Below are 17,978 nucleotides of genomic sequence, written 5' to 3' on the forward strand. Positions count from 1 at the left end.
TTAACACTCAACTTTGCACCAGGACATCCACACCTGCCATTTCTGAGAATAGAAGTTCATTGAACTACAGTGTTGGCCTTGCCTCATTGGAAAGTTAACAGTTATACAGTAGTTTTAAGAAGTTTATGGTTATGTTTTATGTTATGTGTGCTTATTTATATTTTTGAGGGTGAAATACATCTTTGATATTTTTCTATTATATATATTTAAGAATATTTTATTGAAAATTAAGTTGATCAGTATTATTTACATTTATTTTCAGTTTGCAAAAAAAGTCCTCATTTAATAAAATTATTATAAAAAATAAACATGACTGTGATTATTTGTGAGTACTTCAAGTATTGCCTTTTAAGAAAATGTATTATGGGCAGTGGTGTAATGTGGGTGGGGTCAGTGCAGGGGCGTAACATGCCCTGGGTGCCAGTGCAAGGGAGGGTGCTGGCCTGTGGCTTGACAGACATTTGGACAGCACTGTCAGCACAGACCACATTCACCTGTAGGAGGCTCCAAACACTACAAGTAGTAGTATTGTATGATCTATAGCTGGATGCTGTTACAATGGCCATTGGACATGTCACAATTTCAAAGCCCCAGTCACATGGTTCAGCCCCCAGCAGTCCAGGACTGGAGAGAAGAATATGTGCTGCACACTCCACACTGATTGGACAGTGCATGCAAAGTTGCAGTGATGGGAGATGATCTTCATATATCCCTCTAGATGACATGATTCAGACCAGCACTGTAGCAAAGCTTAATTGCTGGTTCAAACTGTGCTGTCCAGCTACACCAACTAGATAACATGCAGTTTAGTGAGAGGGGCTTTGCATTGGTCCTTGAATTTTATCATGACCGTAAGTAACTGCTAAACTACCCCAAAAGTTAAACTCGCTAAACATCACTGCTGATAGCTTCTACACTACTGTTTAGTAACTTCCCTGTTTCCACATTAATACAGTGATAGTGCTTATTATTACCTCTCGATAGATGACTTTGGTGACTTGTCGCTGCTGGTGAGCCTTCTCCAAGTGTCACCAGTATAGGTCCCGGGACTCTTCCACCTTCTACTAAGTACAGGTGCTGGAAGATGCCAGGCTGCTGATCAAGAATGGGGACCATGGCAGCACCCCACTCTTGCAGAGTTGGATTCTGAGTCAGAGATATATACAGGGACCATGGCAGGATGCTGCTCTTGCCTGAGGATATCCTCTGGGTGTAAAGATGTTTTTAGCCACCCAGAGGGTGGAGAAGCTCTGCTTAGATACGCTAGATGCTGGGACCACCCACCAGAAATATTTGATGGCATTGTGTTATGGACATCCTGTGCTGTTATCGGTGATCTGCTGGTCTCTGATGTTTTTCTTTCTTTTGTTAATCATTATGCAGACTCCGATGAAACCAATGATCCCTGATAGTATAAGGAAATAGCTGGCATAGATGATAAACTAGAAGAAACACAACAGAGAAAATATAATTTCACAAAAGTAAAGTTACAGTATGAGCAGAGAAATTATTATAGTAGCAAATAGTCTGGGGGCCTATTTATTGCATACCTCCTAACATGTCACAAGGCCACACCCCTAATATACCTAATAGTTTGCACATATTTACTGGAAGCAATGTGGTGGTGGCCAGGGTTTCCTTACCTGACTGTGGATATCTTGCTTGATACCAGTCATTATTATATTCTCAATCGCTAGCAACAGCAGGGATGCAAAATTGTTTATCCCAGATACCAAAGCGTATCTTTCCTTTCTCACACTGACAGCAATATTCAGCCTAGGATAGGAGTGGAACATGCATCAGTTATATAACACAGAACAAGACATGGTGATACTGTGGGTACTGTAAGTCATAGCAGTGTGACCAGACATATATCATTGTGTTATACAGGACTGGAACAGGGCTCCGCAAGAGGAGTTTTCTAATGTCAGTATGGTGTAAGTTAGATTATTAAATCAGATGTCTGATTATATGCTGTGATTGTTACTGATGATTTGTACATTTCAATAGTATTTATACATAACCGTCATTGGTGCTAGAATTGTAGGGTACTACAACTGTAATCAGCATTGCTCTGATGGGTAAGTGGTACTGGGCCTGAATCAGAGACACTGTACACTAATGCCACAGTGACTGCGGATTGCTCTGATGGGTAAGTGGTACAGGGCCTGATTCAGCAATATACACTAATGCCACAGTGACTGCGGATTGCTCTGATGGGTTTAATGGTACGGGGCCTGATTCAGCGATATACACTAATGCCACAGTGACTGCAGATTGCTCTGATGGGTAAGTGGTACAGGGCCTGATTCAGCAATATACACTAATGCCACAGTGACTGCGGATTGCTCTGATGGGTAAGTGGTACGGGGCCTGATTCAGCGATATACACTAATGCCACAGTGACTGCAGATTGCTCTGATGGGTAAGTGGTACGGGACCTGATTCAGCGATATACACTAATGCCACAGTGACTGCGGATTGCTCTGATGGGTAAGTGGTACGGGGCCTGATTCAGCGATATACACTAATGCCACAGTGACTGCGGATTGCTCTGATGGGTAAGTGGTACAGGGCCTGATTCAGCAATATACACTAATGCCACAGTGACTGCGGATTGCTCTGATGGGTAAGTGGTACAGGGCCTGATTCAGCAATATACACTAATGCCACAGTGACTGCGGATTGCTCTGATGGGTAAGTGGTACGGGGCCTGATTCAGCGATATACACTAATGCCACAGTGACTGCAGATTGCTCTGATGGGTAAGTGGTACGGGGCCTGATTCAGCGATATACACTAATGCCACAGTGACTGCAGATTGCTCTGATGGGTAAGTGGTACGGGGCCTGATTCAGCGATATACACTAATGCCACAGTGACTGCAGATTTGTACACAGCGGCTGTGCAAAAATATGCAAATGCCACAGCTGGCAGGATTTGTAATGAGACGTCGCATCTGCAACTTGGCAAATCCAAACAACTGCGTACAAAGACGTTGCTCGGATGCAGATCAGTTGATTATCTCACTTCTAAGTAACCCTATGGTCATGTAGAATGGGTGCAGGAACTGAGACGCCGGAGTCATTTATTCTGCATACAGGATCTCAGTCACTGACAGAGACTGAAAACAGCCGCGTCACGTCTGCATTTCAGTCGTCACCTCTGCATTGTCGCCCATAAATGATCCCTTCCAGGCAATCACTTTGTGAATAAACACAAACAAAAAAATGGCAGCTGCTCAATCAATCTGGTAGTACTTTCATGCACCTGAAAAAGTACTACCAGATTGATTGAGCAGCTGCCATTTTTTTGTTTGTGGTTATGAGATGCATGAATGAGCCAGCATTAGCAGGGCATGCTGGTTCTAGTAGTGCTAGTTGGAGTTCCCAGGGGTGACTCCCAGGTAAGCTGGCTCTCAATTCGGATGCATTTATGTATGTGCCTTTATCATGAGGCTTTACATTTGCCAAAAAATATATATGTGCCTTTATTATGAGGCTTTAATTGGCATACATTACATTTGGGGTGAGCGTTTGGGCGTAGGGCCCCCGAGGCTGCCCTGGCTGGGCCTCCTGAGGGCATCACCACTTAATACACATAGTTACTTTTCACATCACCATTTTTTTTTTTTTTTCAAAAATATTTTTATTGACTCTTTAGCACACAAAAAAGAAATAATATACAATTTTTGTACAGTTATATAAGTAAAACACATAACATTACCACATCACCTTTTTATGTTTGTTTAATATTCATGTAATTTTTCACATATATTTTAACCCCTTAACACTTAGTAATTACTTGCACCCTTCTATACTTTACACTACACTGTCACTCTTTTTCCATTTTTCGTGTGATGCCCTGGGGGGGTCCTGGGCTGGACTTAATTTGGGGTGCTCTGCACCTCGGATGTGAACCGTTTAGTGTAGGGACTGCTAGTGACAGAGAAGCCTTGACGAGGCCTAGCAACATTCCATGTATTTGCAAATGCATGCAACTAATATCTCTGAAAATCTATTACCATATAGTGTTCATATATTGTTGCTGGTATGGTTCAGTGTGCTGAGGAACAATAGGGGGTTAAACCCCCCTCTCTTTTTCTACTTTGTGAATAAATCCTGACTGCGAGTGACATCAGCGACATCAGTAATGACACGTGACGCATGCGCAGTGTGACTCATGTGTGTGCAGGTTACAGGTAATTGCTATAACTGCGCAAACAGCAGCATTTTACATGCAAAGGAAACTAAATAGTCAGTGACTGTTATAGATCTATACATGGTAGAAATATGACATTCATAGGCATGACAGTAGTAGTGGTACAGAGTGCATACTTACATTATTATTGTGGTAAGTATCTTATAGGAGGCCTTACACACAACGTAGCCAGCATAGCCCACCCAGATATTGTTAATGTAGGCCATGGTGAATATGGCAGCACTGTCCACTGCACAGAGGACACACAGAGCCAGCTCTCCCCAGAAGCTCCAGTCTATCTTCATGCAGTCCATCACGGAGAGTGCAAATATATCTGCAGGAAACAAACAGGTGCAGAGTAGCTATCAGGTGAAATCATGTATTTTACTGACCTGATATGACCACAGGTACTTAACATTAATGTTATCACCCATTTTTGATACATAAGGGAAATAGAATTTGAAGAATATATAACATGTTCAATGAACAGGTATCGGTTCTCTATAAAAACATATATTTTTAAAACATGTATTTGGCATAGCACATAGGAAAAAACAGGGCTTTCCAGTTGCCACATAAGTAGAAGTATATTAAATGAATTAAAACAATATGCAGTTTAAGGGATAGTACAAAGCTGCTGTACATGCCCAGTGGTCGTAGTTTCTCATACCAAGGGGCCTATTCATTAAACCTAAAAATTCTCTGGAGATAATTAGCTTTAGAACTCGCATGGAGTTCTACCTAATTATAGGTGGAATTCATCATTCCACCTCGCCATAAGTATCTATTCCGAAAAGCTGTCATTTTTGCGATGACAGCTTTTTGGGAAATAGATACTTTTCCCTGCCTACACTACCTTATCGCATCTGGAAACAGTGCTGCGCATGCGCTGTTACATCTGTAAAACCAGCGCATGCGCAGCACTGCCTACAGATGTGTTAAGTTTACCCCCCTGACCTCCCCCACCCCCCTCCTCCCTCCGCTCACCTCCCCCCCCGACTTACCTGTCCGTGCAGCAGCCTCCGGCTCTGTCCTGCTGGTCTGTCATGTGGTTTCCCAGCAGACCACATGACAGTTTAGAAAAAAAAAAAACTTTTTTTTTTTTTGTCTAAACTTTCTTGTGCTCTGCTGGGGAGCACACATGACCGACCAGCCTCCGGAGCCTGAGAACGGAGCAAAGCGCCGGAGGGACTCATCGGGGGACCTGCACACGTGGATACAGGTAAGTTTCACCTGCTATTCGCCACCTCACAGTGGCGAATAGTAACTGCATCAAATTCCGAAAATTGATAATTTTCGGAATTTGATGAATACCACAATTTCCACATCCCCATACTAATGTATGGGGAGTGTGGAAATTAACGCAGGGGAACTTAGCAAGGAGATATCTGTGATATGTCCTGTGCTAAGTGGCTACATGAACACCAAAATAACGTTATTAAAGGAAAATGTCCTTAAAAACGTTATTTTAGTGTTGATGAATAGGCCTCCAAGTGTGCTGTGTGTGTGATTCTGAGTACTCAATCAGCTTAGAGAGGACAGAGAGCAGCTGCCAGCAAGGAGACACGTGTCTTACCGGGATGCAGTTATTATACCTACAGCTGGTATCCTGTCTGATGAAATCCCGACACCTGAATGCCACTACCCAGCCAGACGACCTGTGCTGTAATCCCGACAGTCGTGGAGATGCCAACGCCGGAATCCCGACAGCCGGGATTCTGATCGTAAGTATAACGGGGCTGATTAGGTCTAAGCCGCAGGGGGGGAGGTTAGCTTTAGGCATCATGGGGGTAAGAGTTAGACTTGGGGGGAGGGTAGCGTTAGGTACAGCGTGGGGTGGGCTAGGGTTAGGCACCACTAGAGGGGAGGGTAAGGTTTAGGCACTAACAGGGAGGGTTAGGGTGCGGGGTAGGGAGGGTTAGTGTTAGGGTACAGTAACAGAGGGTTAAAGTTAGGGGGAGAAGGGGGGAGGATTACCATACTTACCGGACCCTTGTCGGGATCCTGAGCATTGGGATGCCGCTGTCGGTATAATGACAGCAGGCATCCCGACTGTCGGGATTTCATACCCATTCCATCTTACCATGAGGTGGGAGACTGTGTGCTTAGAAAGCTCAGTTCTGTCTCCTGCTAGTTCTCTCATGTATGTACATTTATTATAGGCAGCTGGCTAGTCTTTCTGCCACATCTAAAGGCCTACTGTATGTTGATAGCTTGGTCTGTATATGTCTGAAGTATTACAAACACTTTGTCTGAGGCAGACTATAGCTTATTAAGTGTTAATTATGAGACCTCTTCATGGACCGGCCACACACACTCATTTGGACCACCGGCACCTATGTACCTCTAGAAATCCTGCATTTGCAGGTCTAATAAGTTTTTTTTATAACTATGCCTAATACAGATAATGTATTAATATAAATATATATGTTATATTTAGCTGAGAGCTATCTGGTCCAGAAGCAACACAGGGAATGGAATACACCCAGTCTGCTTCTTTTTTCAGAGATATTTTAACCATCAGTGTTTTGACATGAGAGTGAGGGATATGACTTATAATGTAATAAGAAATAATTGTGAAGACATCTAAGAGGTTTTCCTATGGCTTTGTATGCTCCTCCCCCTTATTTTTGTTTAGCCAATGACAGATACATTTGAAAAGCCACAATGAGAAAGGGATATTTGCCTAGGACCTTGTCCTCCCTAGTTAGTGTATAGGGTTAGAGATTAGTGTGATGGAGACACATAATTACTCAGACTGTGTAATCTATTTCATACCTAGCAAAGCTGCAGCAGCTTCCACGCCTCCATTAAGCACAAAGACACTGTCAGAGTGTTCCAAGCTATCCCAGAGTGTTTGGGAAGAGCCAATCACTTGGTAGTATCCAACTGACACAAGTGCCCACAATGAGGACCAGGTAATGATGCTGCAGGAATAGCACTCGCGGAAGTCCAGCCACTGTTGCTTGAAGAACTTGGCCACCATTTTACAACAGCTGTGCACAGCGTTCATGTGTCTGTGTTTGATGTGGTCATTTGTACACTCTGAACATGGCTGATCCTTGCTGGGCATGGGCAAGAAAATGGAGATGATGAAAGCCATTGATGCACTTTCCAAGGTAATAATGTTCAGGTAATAGTAGGAGAAATGACCAACTGACACCATGAGCTGACCACACACAGCACCTATGATGTAGCCCAGCAAGCTACACCCTCGGATATAGACAATGGTCTTCTCATATCGATCAGCAGCCACTACACTATGTACATATGAGAAGATGGCAATGTCACATGCAGAGACCATGGCTGAGGTAACCTGAAGGAACTGCATGGCCCGGAAACTGGAAGCAAAGCACAGTAGGCTGTAGCTGATGAGTTGGCACAGGCCCTGACACACAATGACTGGTTTGTATCGGCAGAGGTCAGTAAAGAGGAGCACTAGCAGCTGGAGAAGCAGCAAACTGTTTGTCCATATTGGGGAGAGCTTATTCGTGACCTGGGGAGAAAGAAGACACATTATAAGCAATCTGTTTGAGTATCAGTTGTCATATTTTCAAAGGCAAATTAGGTATTAACACATTGTATGACCAGGAGACAAGATCCTTAGTAGAATTATAATTCCATTATAAGAAATATAATCAGAGTATTTTCACAGGCAGAGTTCCTCTTTTTAAAAAAAAAAATGCTTAGTTAGACGTTCACCCATTTGTTTTGTGTAAAATATGCAAATTTATACTACGCTCATAAAGCCCACGCCTATGTCCATATGCAGACTTAGTCACATCTTACACTTGCGCCTCCTTATGTTTGCAGTTGGAGAACAGGGAAAGGGGAGGTAAACTGTAGTCCAGGTACAGAAAGGACATATTCATATTACTACGGGTAAGGTAAACCTTCACAGAGGTGCATATACGCTGGTCAGTAGTATTGATGATGGAAGACACTACTGTGCAGACTACATATTACTCCTACAGGGGGGCTTCACTCCCTGTACCAAGATGGCTGCTAAGGCTACTACTGCGGATGTGCAATGACATCTTGTTCACTGTGTTAGAGCACCACAATGTGAGATGCAAGTCTTCCACTTAGCTCTTTGAGAGCTGAGAGATTACCTGTGATACTGACACTTTCCAGTGATCCTGCAACACTACCCAGTATCTGGATACAATCACTGGCTGGTGAGCTCCATCCAACTAGTGTGTATAACAGTGAGTACAGCTATAGCTCATTTAACATCAATAGACCATTCCACTAGTTAAGCAACTGGGGGGCATATGTGTACATTAACTCTGCTCCCCCCACGCCCCCATTTTTTTAAATATGGACATAAAAAAGGCAACTGAAGAAGGGCAATGGCCTCACGGGGAAGGGCCAGGGAAGAGATAGGGGAGGCCAGGAGATGCTGGGGATAAAAGAAGAGGAAGCTACAAGTGAGATTGATAATAAACAGGAAAATTGACAGGCCCAAACAGCGCCCCCTGCCCTGCGGTGCCTTGTGCCATGGCACTGGTCGCACTACCCTAGTTACGGCCCTGGCTTTCATACAATTCACCCATAGAGTGCATTGCAATTTCACACAATTTCTAAGTTACTGATATAACTAAGAATTGTGTTCTCGTACCTCTTCCATGGTGAACTTTTTGTTAGGCCCAGTCATATATGATGTGTAAAAGGGTTCTGCAGGTCTCAGGTGGAAGAAGAATCCATATAGACATAATAAGAACACTGGATGCTCTTGAAACATGTTCTTAAAAGGAAGTCTTAAATTCATGGCTATTTAATAGCGCACAGAATTTGTGGAACTGATGGTAAAGTCTCTTCTGAAAGATAAACACAATGGTTGTCAAATAACTGAAACAAGTAAAATATAATTTGAGTTGCTATAACTTATTCATGTTTTTGGCTTTTTACCTACATTACATATATACAGGTATTTTCAATCCATTCCATAGTGGGCATAAAACAAGACTCATCTTACATGATGCTGAAGTACTGTACAATGAGCTGTCACTGCAGCACAGCAACTGAATAGTGTCAGTTAGCAGACAAACTGCTGGGAAATGTTACAATGGGATGTAGTAAAAATTCAAACAGTCAAAACTTAGACAATCAAATTGTCAAATGGCAAAATGTCGACAACAAAAGAAGTCAACATGGACATAAGGTTTACAGGGTCATAAGGTGTCAAAATGTTGACATTCAATCTGTCGACAGGGTCTAAATGTAGACAGTGTACACAGTTAAATGTTTACAGTCATAACAATGACAACTAAGATGTCGACAGGGTCAAAATGTCTGCAGTCTGAATGTCGTCAGTCATAATAAAATAACACAGATGCTGATAAACGCCATCCAGTGGCTCAGATGCTACTAAAAGCTGGTGGATGAGACGCCTGTTAGAGCGACCAGGCTAGGAGCAGTGAAATAGTTACATTTAAAAAATATATATATTAAGCAGACACATGATGGCTGTGTAACTATACATACACATACCAGACACTATTATATGCATTTTAGTGGAAAGATGGATCCATGTTTTAAACTTTATTGCCATATTCCCACTAGCAATGCATAGAACGGAGAGTAGGGTGAGCAGGGCTGACAGAGGCTCTCAGAAAAGCAGGTGTTTTCCTAGCAATTCTTTTATATATATAAATAACAGTGTAGTTTAGATTTTATTTTAATCTACAACTAATTCATTCATATAAAATGAAAATCTGACATTACAAAACAGAGATATATAGTGATTGGCAGATCAGATCAATTAATGATGATTAATTATACCGTTCCCCGGCCAGCTGCTTTTTAATACTATTAATCTATGTTTTTTAAATTGCATTATAATACACTTTTTCACTTTATTTGTGAATTGCAACAAGTACATAGAACAATATGAGATACATAATTAAAAGTTATTGTGAAGTAAAAACTAATACAGGTTGAGTCTTTCATATCCAAATAATCCGAAATACTGAATATTCTGAAATACTGATTTTTTTTGGCATGACTCAGATAATGAAACCTTTGATTTTTGATGGTTCAATGTACACAAACTTTGTCTAAGGCACAAATTATAAAAAATATTGTATAAAATTACCTTCGGGCTGTGTGTATAAGGTGTATATGATACATAAATTAATTTCATGTATGTATACAAACTTTGTTTGAGCCAAAAAATTATTGAAAATATTGTATAAAATAACCTGCAGGCTGTGTGTATAAGGTGTATATAACACACAAATGCCTTATGTGTGTATATTTGGGTCCTATTCCCAAGATATTTCATTATGGTATGCAATTATTCCAAAATACGGAATATTCCGTTATCCAAAATACCCCTGGTCCCAAGCATTTTGGATATGGGAGACTCAACCTGTAATACATATTTCTTATTGTTTTCTTAAGCCACATAACGTAAATATGCACTTCTAATAGACGGGGATGTTTTAATGAACTTCCCTCTATGATCGAGTCCTATTAAAGGTTAGGAGACGACCGAAGCATATTAGAATACATGTAATTACAGTATGTTAACATAATATAGATTAAGATTTTTACATATATTCTAACTCCATAATATACAGAATAGCAAATGTTTTATTAGCACAGATAACACATTATTATTATAATTTATAGGTTCACAATTAAGGATACAATTTGCAGAAGAACATAAAAGCAAATTAAGAGCTATAATCCTAAAACTGTTGAAATATGTTTTAAGGTTAATTTTTAAATTATAATGGTGAAAAGACCCCAAAAAGTAAAATTAATATAAAAAAAACCCCATGAATGATGATGATGACTGGCATGTAAAATAATGAAAAACAAATAAAACATAAAGTAATCCGTCCACCACCTCCACAATCACCAAATTAACCCCAGCACCAGTGCTTGTGGCCTGGTAGGCAAACAGCTAGTAACATTATTTAGGTTAAGATAAACTTACCTGAGACTGTAAGATATCCAATATACGGAAAAAGTTATAGCGCTAAGAAACAATCTATAGATATAGATACAACACGCACTCAGCTAATAACTCAGTGTCCTATGCCAGGCAGTGACTTTTAGGAGCTTAGTGACATCACAAAAGCTGTCTGTCACAACCATCCTCACATTGTCTGCATTTCACCAATGAATGTAAAGGATTTACATACTGTGGTCCGTATTCAATTAGGTGTGAAAAGCCGGGATTCGCGAAAAAGTATCGGTGATTGCGACTTTTCATCTGTTGGAAAAGTATCGCCGTATTCAATTCCATCCGCTTTTCGCATACGTGAAAACGAAATGCAATGTAATAGGTGAAAATGTTTTGCCTCTGAATAGGCGGAGAAAAGAAGTACAAATTTTTTGTATGAGGGTACAAAGATGGGGAAACCACTCAGAACCCTTTGGACAGCCCCCAAAGGACAACTGCGTTAAAAACCCCTAAAAATAGTGAATAACACCCCAAAAAAGTAGTTTGAATTTGGTGGCAAAAAAGTGCAAAGTGGGGGGACAAGTTCGCAAACTAGCGAAATAAGGTGCTTTGGTCAAGTGTTTTGGGTAAATTTTTGGGGGTGCAAATTCGCATTGTTTAAGAGTTCACTTTGAAGACATTAAACCCTGCTTCACCCATTTTCAGGTACCCCAAATTTGACTGGACAACTTATTTTCACCTAAAAAAACTGTTTAATGCTTTTCTTCACCACTTGTTCAAAGACGCTAATTAGAAGAAAATGACACACCTTAAGTACCCCCAATAACTTTATTAGGGCTATTCAGGGGCATGTACATTGGTCCTCAATGTTAGTGCATCTTTTCAGGGGGTGTCAGCCTGAATTCCCCAATTCTGACAGCACTTCTCACCTTGTTTACATTCGCCGGATTGTGTTTTCACGTGTTTTGGAATTGAATACGGCAAATCGCGGGGACGCATGCGATAAGTTTCAGAAGCTAAAATACACGGCAGTAATTTGCCCCTTCCCCCCACCATAACTATATTATTATTATTAGCCTTTATTTCTATGCTGCAACAAGGGTTACGCAGCACCTTACAAAGCAGAACAAGAGAACAGTGACTTACAGCACAAGACAATACAGGATAAGTACATGATATATAAACATTGCTGCAACAGCGGTCATAACCCTCAAGTTAGTAGTACAGTGGCAGAAGTCAAGGGTTAGCTGCTGAAGGTAATAGTAAGAGAAGGAAAAGCCAGGCTTGCCTACCCTCCCGATTTGGCTGGGAGCCTCCCGATTATCGGGTGCCGCTCCCGGTCCCCCAGGAAGGCAGGCAAGCCTCCTACAAGCCGCCATCCCTCCCTACACCCCCGCAGAGTTACTAGCAACAGCCCCGCAGCGGGGGGGCCCGGTGACGCGATTCGCGTCATTGTGGCCCCGGCTTTACAATGCCGTTTACTTCGGCATTGTGAAGAGAGGGCGGAGCCGTGATGATGCGATCTCGCGGCCACGCCCCCGCCCGCACTGGCCACGCCCCCGCAACAACATTAACGTGCGGCCACGCCCCCCGCTGTAAGCTGACATTCAGCCCTCTCCCGGAAGGAGGGAACTGAATGTCAGCAAGTATGGGAAAAGCACATGGGAGAAAAGGGCCCTGTGTGTGAGAGCTTACATTCTAAAAGGTAGGAGTAGATAGACAAGGGGTGCCAAAAGGGGGGGAAGGGGTACATATTACCCGGGCATGGCAGGGGGCCCGGGATGAATACGTGCATTAATTCAGAGGGCTGCACTTCCCTTATATCATTTTAAATTACTATAATAAAGTGTGATATTTTGCTTGTAGTCATGGGGGTAGCTATAGTGGGTACAGAGGGTGTCATTGATATGGGGTCCAGAGCCTTAGGAGGCCCCAGACACAGGTCATATACTGTAGTTGTTTTACCAAGTTCACAGAATTGGTCTAACATCGTTGCCAGGTCTAAATGGGGTGACTTTCAGTGAATAATGTGGGTAGTGTATATTGTAATGGTAAGTATAGCCTGTATGGTGGCATAATCTGAACTGGGCACTGTAATGTGGTATAATATGAACTGGAGTGCACTGAAATGTTAAATAATATGGACGGGAGCACTGTAATGTGGCATAATATGAACTAGAGGCACTATACTATGGCATAATATAAACAGGGTACACTGTAATGTGGCATAATAAGAAGTAGAGGCACTATACTATGGCAGAATACAAACGGGACACTGTAATGTGGCATAATATGAAATTGGTCACTGTGATGTAGCATAATATAAACTAGGGGCACTGAAATATTGCACTGTATGAACTGTGAACACTACAGTGTGGCATAATATGAACTGGATGCACCACACTGTGGTAATATGAACTCAGAACAATGTGACATAATATGTACTGGGGACACTGGCATAAAGTGAATTGGGGCCCTGTGTGTCATGAAGTGTCCTGGCAGCACTACAATGTGGCAGCACTACAATGTGGCATATTGTGAACTAAGGCACTACAATGGTGCATACATTGAACAAGGCACGACTATGGGACATAAAATGAACTAGGGCACTACTATGTGCACAACATAAACTAGGATAATACTATGGGGCATAAAATTTATCAAGACATTACTATGGGACATAAAATGAACAAATGCTGCATAGAAAGGTGTCTCTCTAGAAGTCTTAGGGTAGGGGCCAATTAAAAATATTGCTATGGGGCCCACAAAGTTCTGGCTATGCCTCTGCTTGTAATCGGATGTTTTGCAGCAGTTTATATTACTGCAGTAAGCGTGCTTTGTGGAGGAAATCCCTGTTTACACTGTTGATGTATTTTGATAGTGAGATCTTTTGTAATAGAATGGAAAAAATAAGACTCAAGAGTATATATGCAGTGTCTTCCCACTTGGTGACCTACCTGTGGTAATGAATGTAACAGCTTTCCTTACATAATTGTGCTTCCTCCACACCTAGGACCTCATTCAGACCCGCTCGCTAGGGCGTGATCGCTCCCTCTGAGCAATTTTTGCCTATCCGCACATGCGTATAATTTGCAGTGCGCGTGCACAATCCATTCGTTGCGATCTGATTTTGGTTGCTCGTAAGCCAATATCAGGTCGCTGCTCTGAGTGATAGATAGTGCCATTTGTGGGTGGTAACAGGGGAGGGTGCTTGGGAACGGGGGAGTGGTGCTGCGAACGCAAGCGTGTCTGACAGTCAAAACGGAGTTTTAAGGGCGTGCATAATTTAAAGGCCACGTCATTGTACACGTCAGTTCGCAACTATTACGATGGAACTACTCGCAGTGCTAGTGTTAGCCCAGGGTCTACCACAAGCACTGCGTGTGCAGGCAATGATTTATTCCTCTGCCGATGTTTGCAGTCAATTAATAGAGTAACAGGTGTTACTTATTGCATTGTTTAATAGCAAAGTGGTTGCGTAAATTAGCATTTTTTTTTTCTCTATTTTTGTTTGTTAATTGGATATTAAATAAGATACCAAACCCAAAGAAATTTAAATTACCAAACAATAGTCCCTATAGTTTTTAAGTTCACAAATACATGTTTTTTATTTTCTTCTTAAAGTGACAGTGCTTTTTTGGTTGTGGAACTGCACATCCTGGCATGCCATTCCAGAGTAGATACATGTCTTTTTTGCAATACTGTTGCAGACAAGGTCCATATTTGTTCAACCATACTATTTTTTTCTAAATATTTTATGTTGGAAGAAGGTACAAAAAACATTCTATCTATGTAGATGAATTTTGGTTTTTATTTACATTTTTTTTTTAAAAGACAAAATACCAAAACCATCATATTTTGCATTTTTAAAAAAAAAACAAATGCATCATTTGAATAATTTTTGATAAACATAAAAGAAATAAACAATTTAATTCATTAAAAATACATGAATTTCTGAACAAATTTGGTTTTGGATTACCAACAGTAAATGAAGATGTGGACACACTTGCAGATGTGGGTGAGGAAAGTGTGCCTGTGCCGCCACCAGATGATCCTCCTGAACCTCCTACAAACACATCACCTCAAAACGTGGCAGGCCTATCACAAGGAACAATACAAAATCAAGATAGTCCTTGTGGGCCTTCCAGGGGCACTAACCAGATTACATTTTTGGACATAATTTAGGAAAGTTCTGGGTGAATCAGATCATCAATCGGATTTCTTCTACTTTGCAGCCGACTCCGGTAAGCTGAATTTACGGATCCGGGTGGACCGTCGTGGACCCTGCTGGGTGCTCGGTGCAGCCACAGCAGGGCACTGGTCCACCTCACCTTCTATTGGGCCACAGATGTTCTTTCATCTCCCTGACATCTTGGCTTATGGACCTTAGATAGGAGGTTTGCTCAAACATGCTGGCCTGGACAGCCTCGATGGCTGCTGTTTGCCTTAACACTGCCACCCTAAGCCCATCCAGGACTTCGGTAAGGGTGGCAGTGGAGGATGGGGGAGGCACAATTGATGAAGGTTGTGCCGTCACCCCATCCATCTGAAGGCTTTCAGCCATGTTACTTCCTAAAAAATGGGAGATAAAAAAAAAATTCATAGAAAGTAAATTAATAAAAAATAGATACCGAGCCAGGTTTATGCAAATAGTTACCAGACTCAGCATGTGGGTCATCTTGTGGAGGCTCCTGATGGTCTACTTTTGCCTCCACCACTATCCTCTTATCTAAGGCCCCCAAAAGTAGATGTTGGCTTTTGGTCAAAGCCAAGATCTCAGGGAGGGGACCCCCTAGCCCATTAAAGTGTTGGATCCACAATTTCAACTTCATCTTATGTCGACTGCAAAGGTCACTCCACCTTTTTATCAATTGTGCATCAATTAGTTTTATGCAAAAATATTTTGGTATGAGTGATATAGATATATAGACCATTTTACAAACATTTTTTAGTTTTACTACTTATTTGTTTGGTTAACTATAGAAACTTAAATGATATTTTACACAGTAACCCAAAATACAAAATTTAAGGAAAATACTTATTACAAAGAAAATAGGACTCAAAATAAGTGGAGTGCTTCCGATTGATGATCTCTGTAAATTTCACCCAGATTTTTTTCCTATCACGAAAAGGAATCTTATGTCCAAAAGTGAATTTGGTTAGTGCTACCTGGATGAGTGTATCTGAAACCCAACAAGGTTTAACTTGACCTTGTATCATTCCATGTGATGGGCCAGCCACATTTGGAGGTGATGTGTTTGTAGGTGCTGGAGGAGGATCATCTGGTATGGGATCAGGCACACTTCTCTCAGCCTCATCTGGAAGTGTATCCACTTCTTCAAGTTCTGAAGCAACTCCAAAACCAAATTCATCAAGAAATTCATGTATATCAAGCATGCAGTCCTCATTGGCCTCCTCAGAATCCATGACTGCAAATTTTTAAAAATCTGGCATTGCTATTTATAGCAATCTGCATACGCGCCTGCTACTGTGCGCCACGCCCATGCAGTGCACTGCGCAATGCACAAGCGACCAACACACCCTTTAAAAGCGCCCCTCACAATTCCAAACACTTTTACAAGGAGATGCGTAGTGTTGGGGGAGCCCTACTGGCCACATAGGCATATGCTAGCCGTGGCATGAGGTGAGTCACATGATGTATGATAGGTGTTGTGTTGTTATAGATGTATTAAATCAAATATCCTGTATTTATCCACCATTTTTGAATGGCCAACCAATCAGACTGCACCCTCGTTTATATAAAGTTTGCACACTGGTGGACCAGCTGGAACGGAGGTGGTCTGATCTCTGGAGGAGGACTCCGGTCCTCCTGGAGCAACTGCGTGCGGGCAACCGCCAAAGTAAGTAATGCGTTGTATATGCATTGCGTGGTGTATGCTTTGTGTTGTGTATGCCTTTCTGCATGTGTGTGTGTTTATGGTATATTTTCTGGTTTTGATGGCCTATTTGTTAGCCTCATTTTAGGGTCTGCAGACTTTATTTGTTTAGAAAATGTCTGCCAACAAGTTTTAAGCCCTAATTTCAATACTGTGTTTGAAAAATAAGCACAACTGTTTTAGACATTAGGTGTGTGTGTTTGTGTGTGTGAGTGAGTTTATTTGAAAAACAACATGGTTTTTGACATATGTGTTTAAATTAGGGGTGTGCACCGGCCACTTTTCGTGTTTTGTGTTTTGGTTTTGGATCTGGATCTTTCTTCGTGTTTTGGATCTGGATTGGTTTTGCCAAAACCACCCTTCCGTGTTTTGGGTTCTGGGTTTTGTGTTTTGGATCTGTATTTTTTTGAAGAAAAGCATAAAAACAGCTAAAATCACAGAATTTGTAGGTTTTTCTGCTCCTATGCTATTATTAACCTCAATAACCTTAATTTCCACTCATTTCCAGTCTATTCTGAACACCTCACACCTCACAATAGTGTTTTTATGTCCAAAAGGTTGCACCGAGGTAGCTGGATGACTATGCTAAGCGACACGAGTGGGCGGCACAAACATGTGACCCATCTAGGCGTGATACTGCAGTGGCAGACAGGATGGCAGTTTGAAAAACTAGGCCCCAAACTGTACATAATGCAAAGAAAAAAAAGAGGTGCAAGATGGAATTGTCCTTGGGCCCTCCCACCCACTCTCATGTTGTATAAACAGGACATGCACACTTTAACAAACCAATCATTTCAGCGCCAGGGTCTGCCACACAACTGTGGCTGAAATGATTGGTTCGTTTGGGCCCCCACAAAACAAGCTGGCAATTAATGTGTCCCTGCACAAACTGGCTCTACGGAGGCAAGATGTCATCCTCATCCTCCTCATCCACCGATTTCTCACCCTCTTCAGTGTGTACATCC

At 41.7% G+C, this 17,978-nt stretch overlaps 1 protein-coding gene across 1 annotated transcript; it reads right to left on the reverse strand.

Moving 5' to 3' along the window:
• Nucleotides 1–1,307: 1,307 nt before the first annotated feature.
• Nucleotides 1,308–8,971, reverse strand: LOC148481348 (thiamine transporter 2-like). The gene is made up of 5 exons (XM_088453700.1): nt 8,822–8,971; nt 6,979–7,696; nt 4,342–4,534; nt 1,644–1,776; nt 1,308–1,442 (listed from the first exon to the last, which is right to left on the reverse strand). Exons 1-5 carry the CDS (start codon nt 8,969–8,971, stop codon nt 1,308–1,310), a joined length of 1,329 nt encoding a protein of 442 aa, XP_088309826.1.
• Between the last annotated feature and the right edge of the window lie 9,007 nt (nt 8,972–17,978).

Source organism: Taudactylus pleione, unplaced genomic scaffold (assembly GCF_031769625.1).
Source record: "Taudactylus pleione unplaced genomic scaffold, aTauple2 ptg000585l, whole genome shotgun sequence".
Classification (NCBI taxonomy): domain Eukaryota; kingdom Metazoa; phylum Chordata; class Amphibia; order Anura; family Myobatrachidae; genus Taudactylus; species Taudactylus pleione.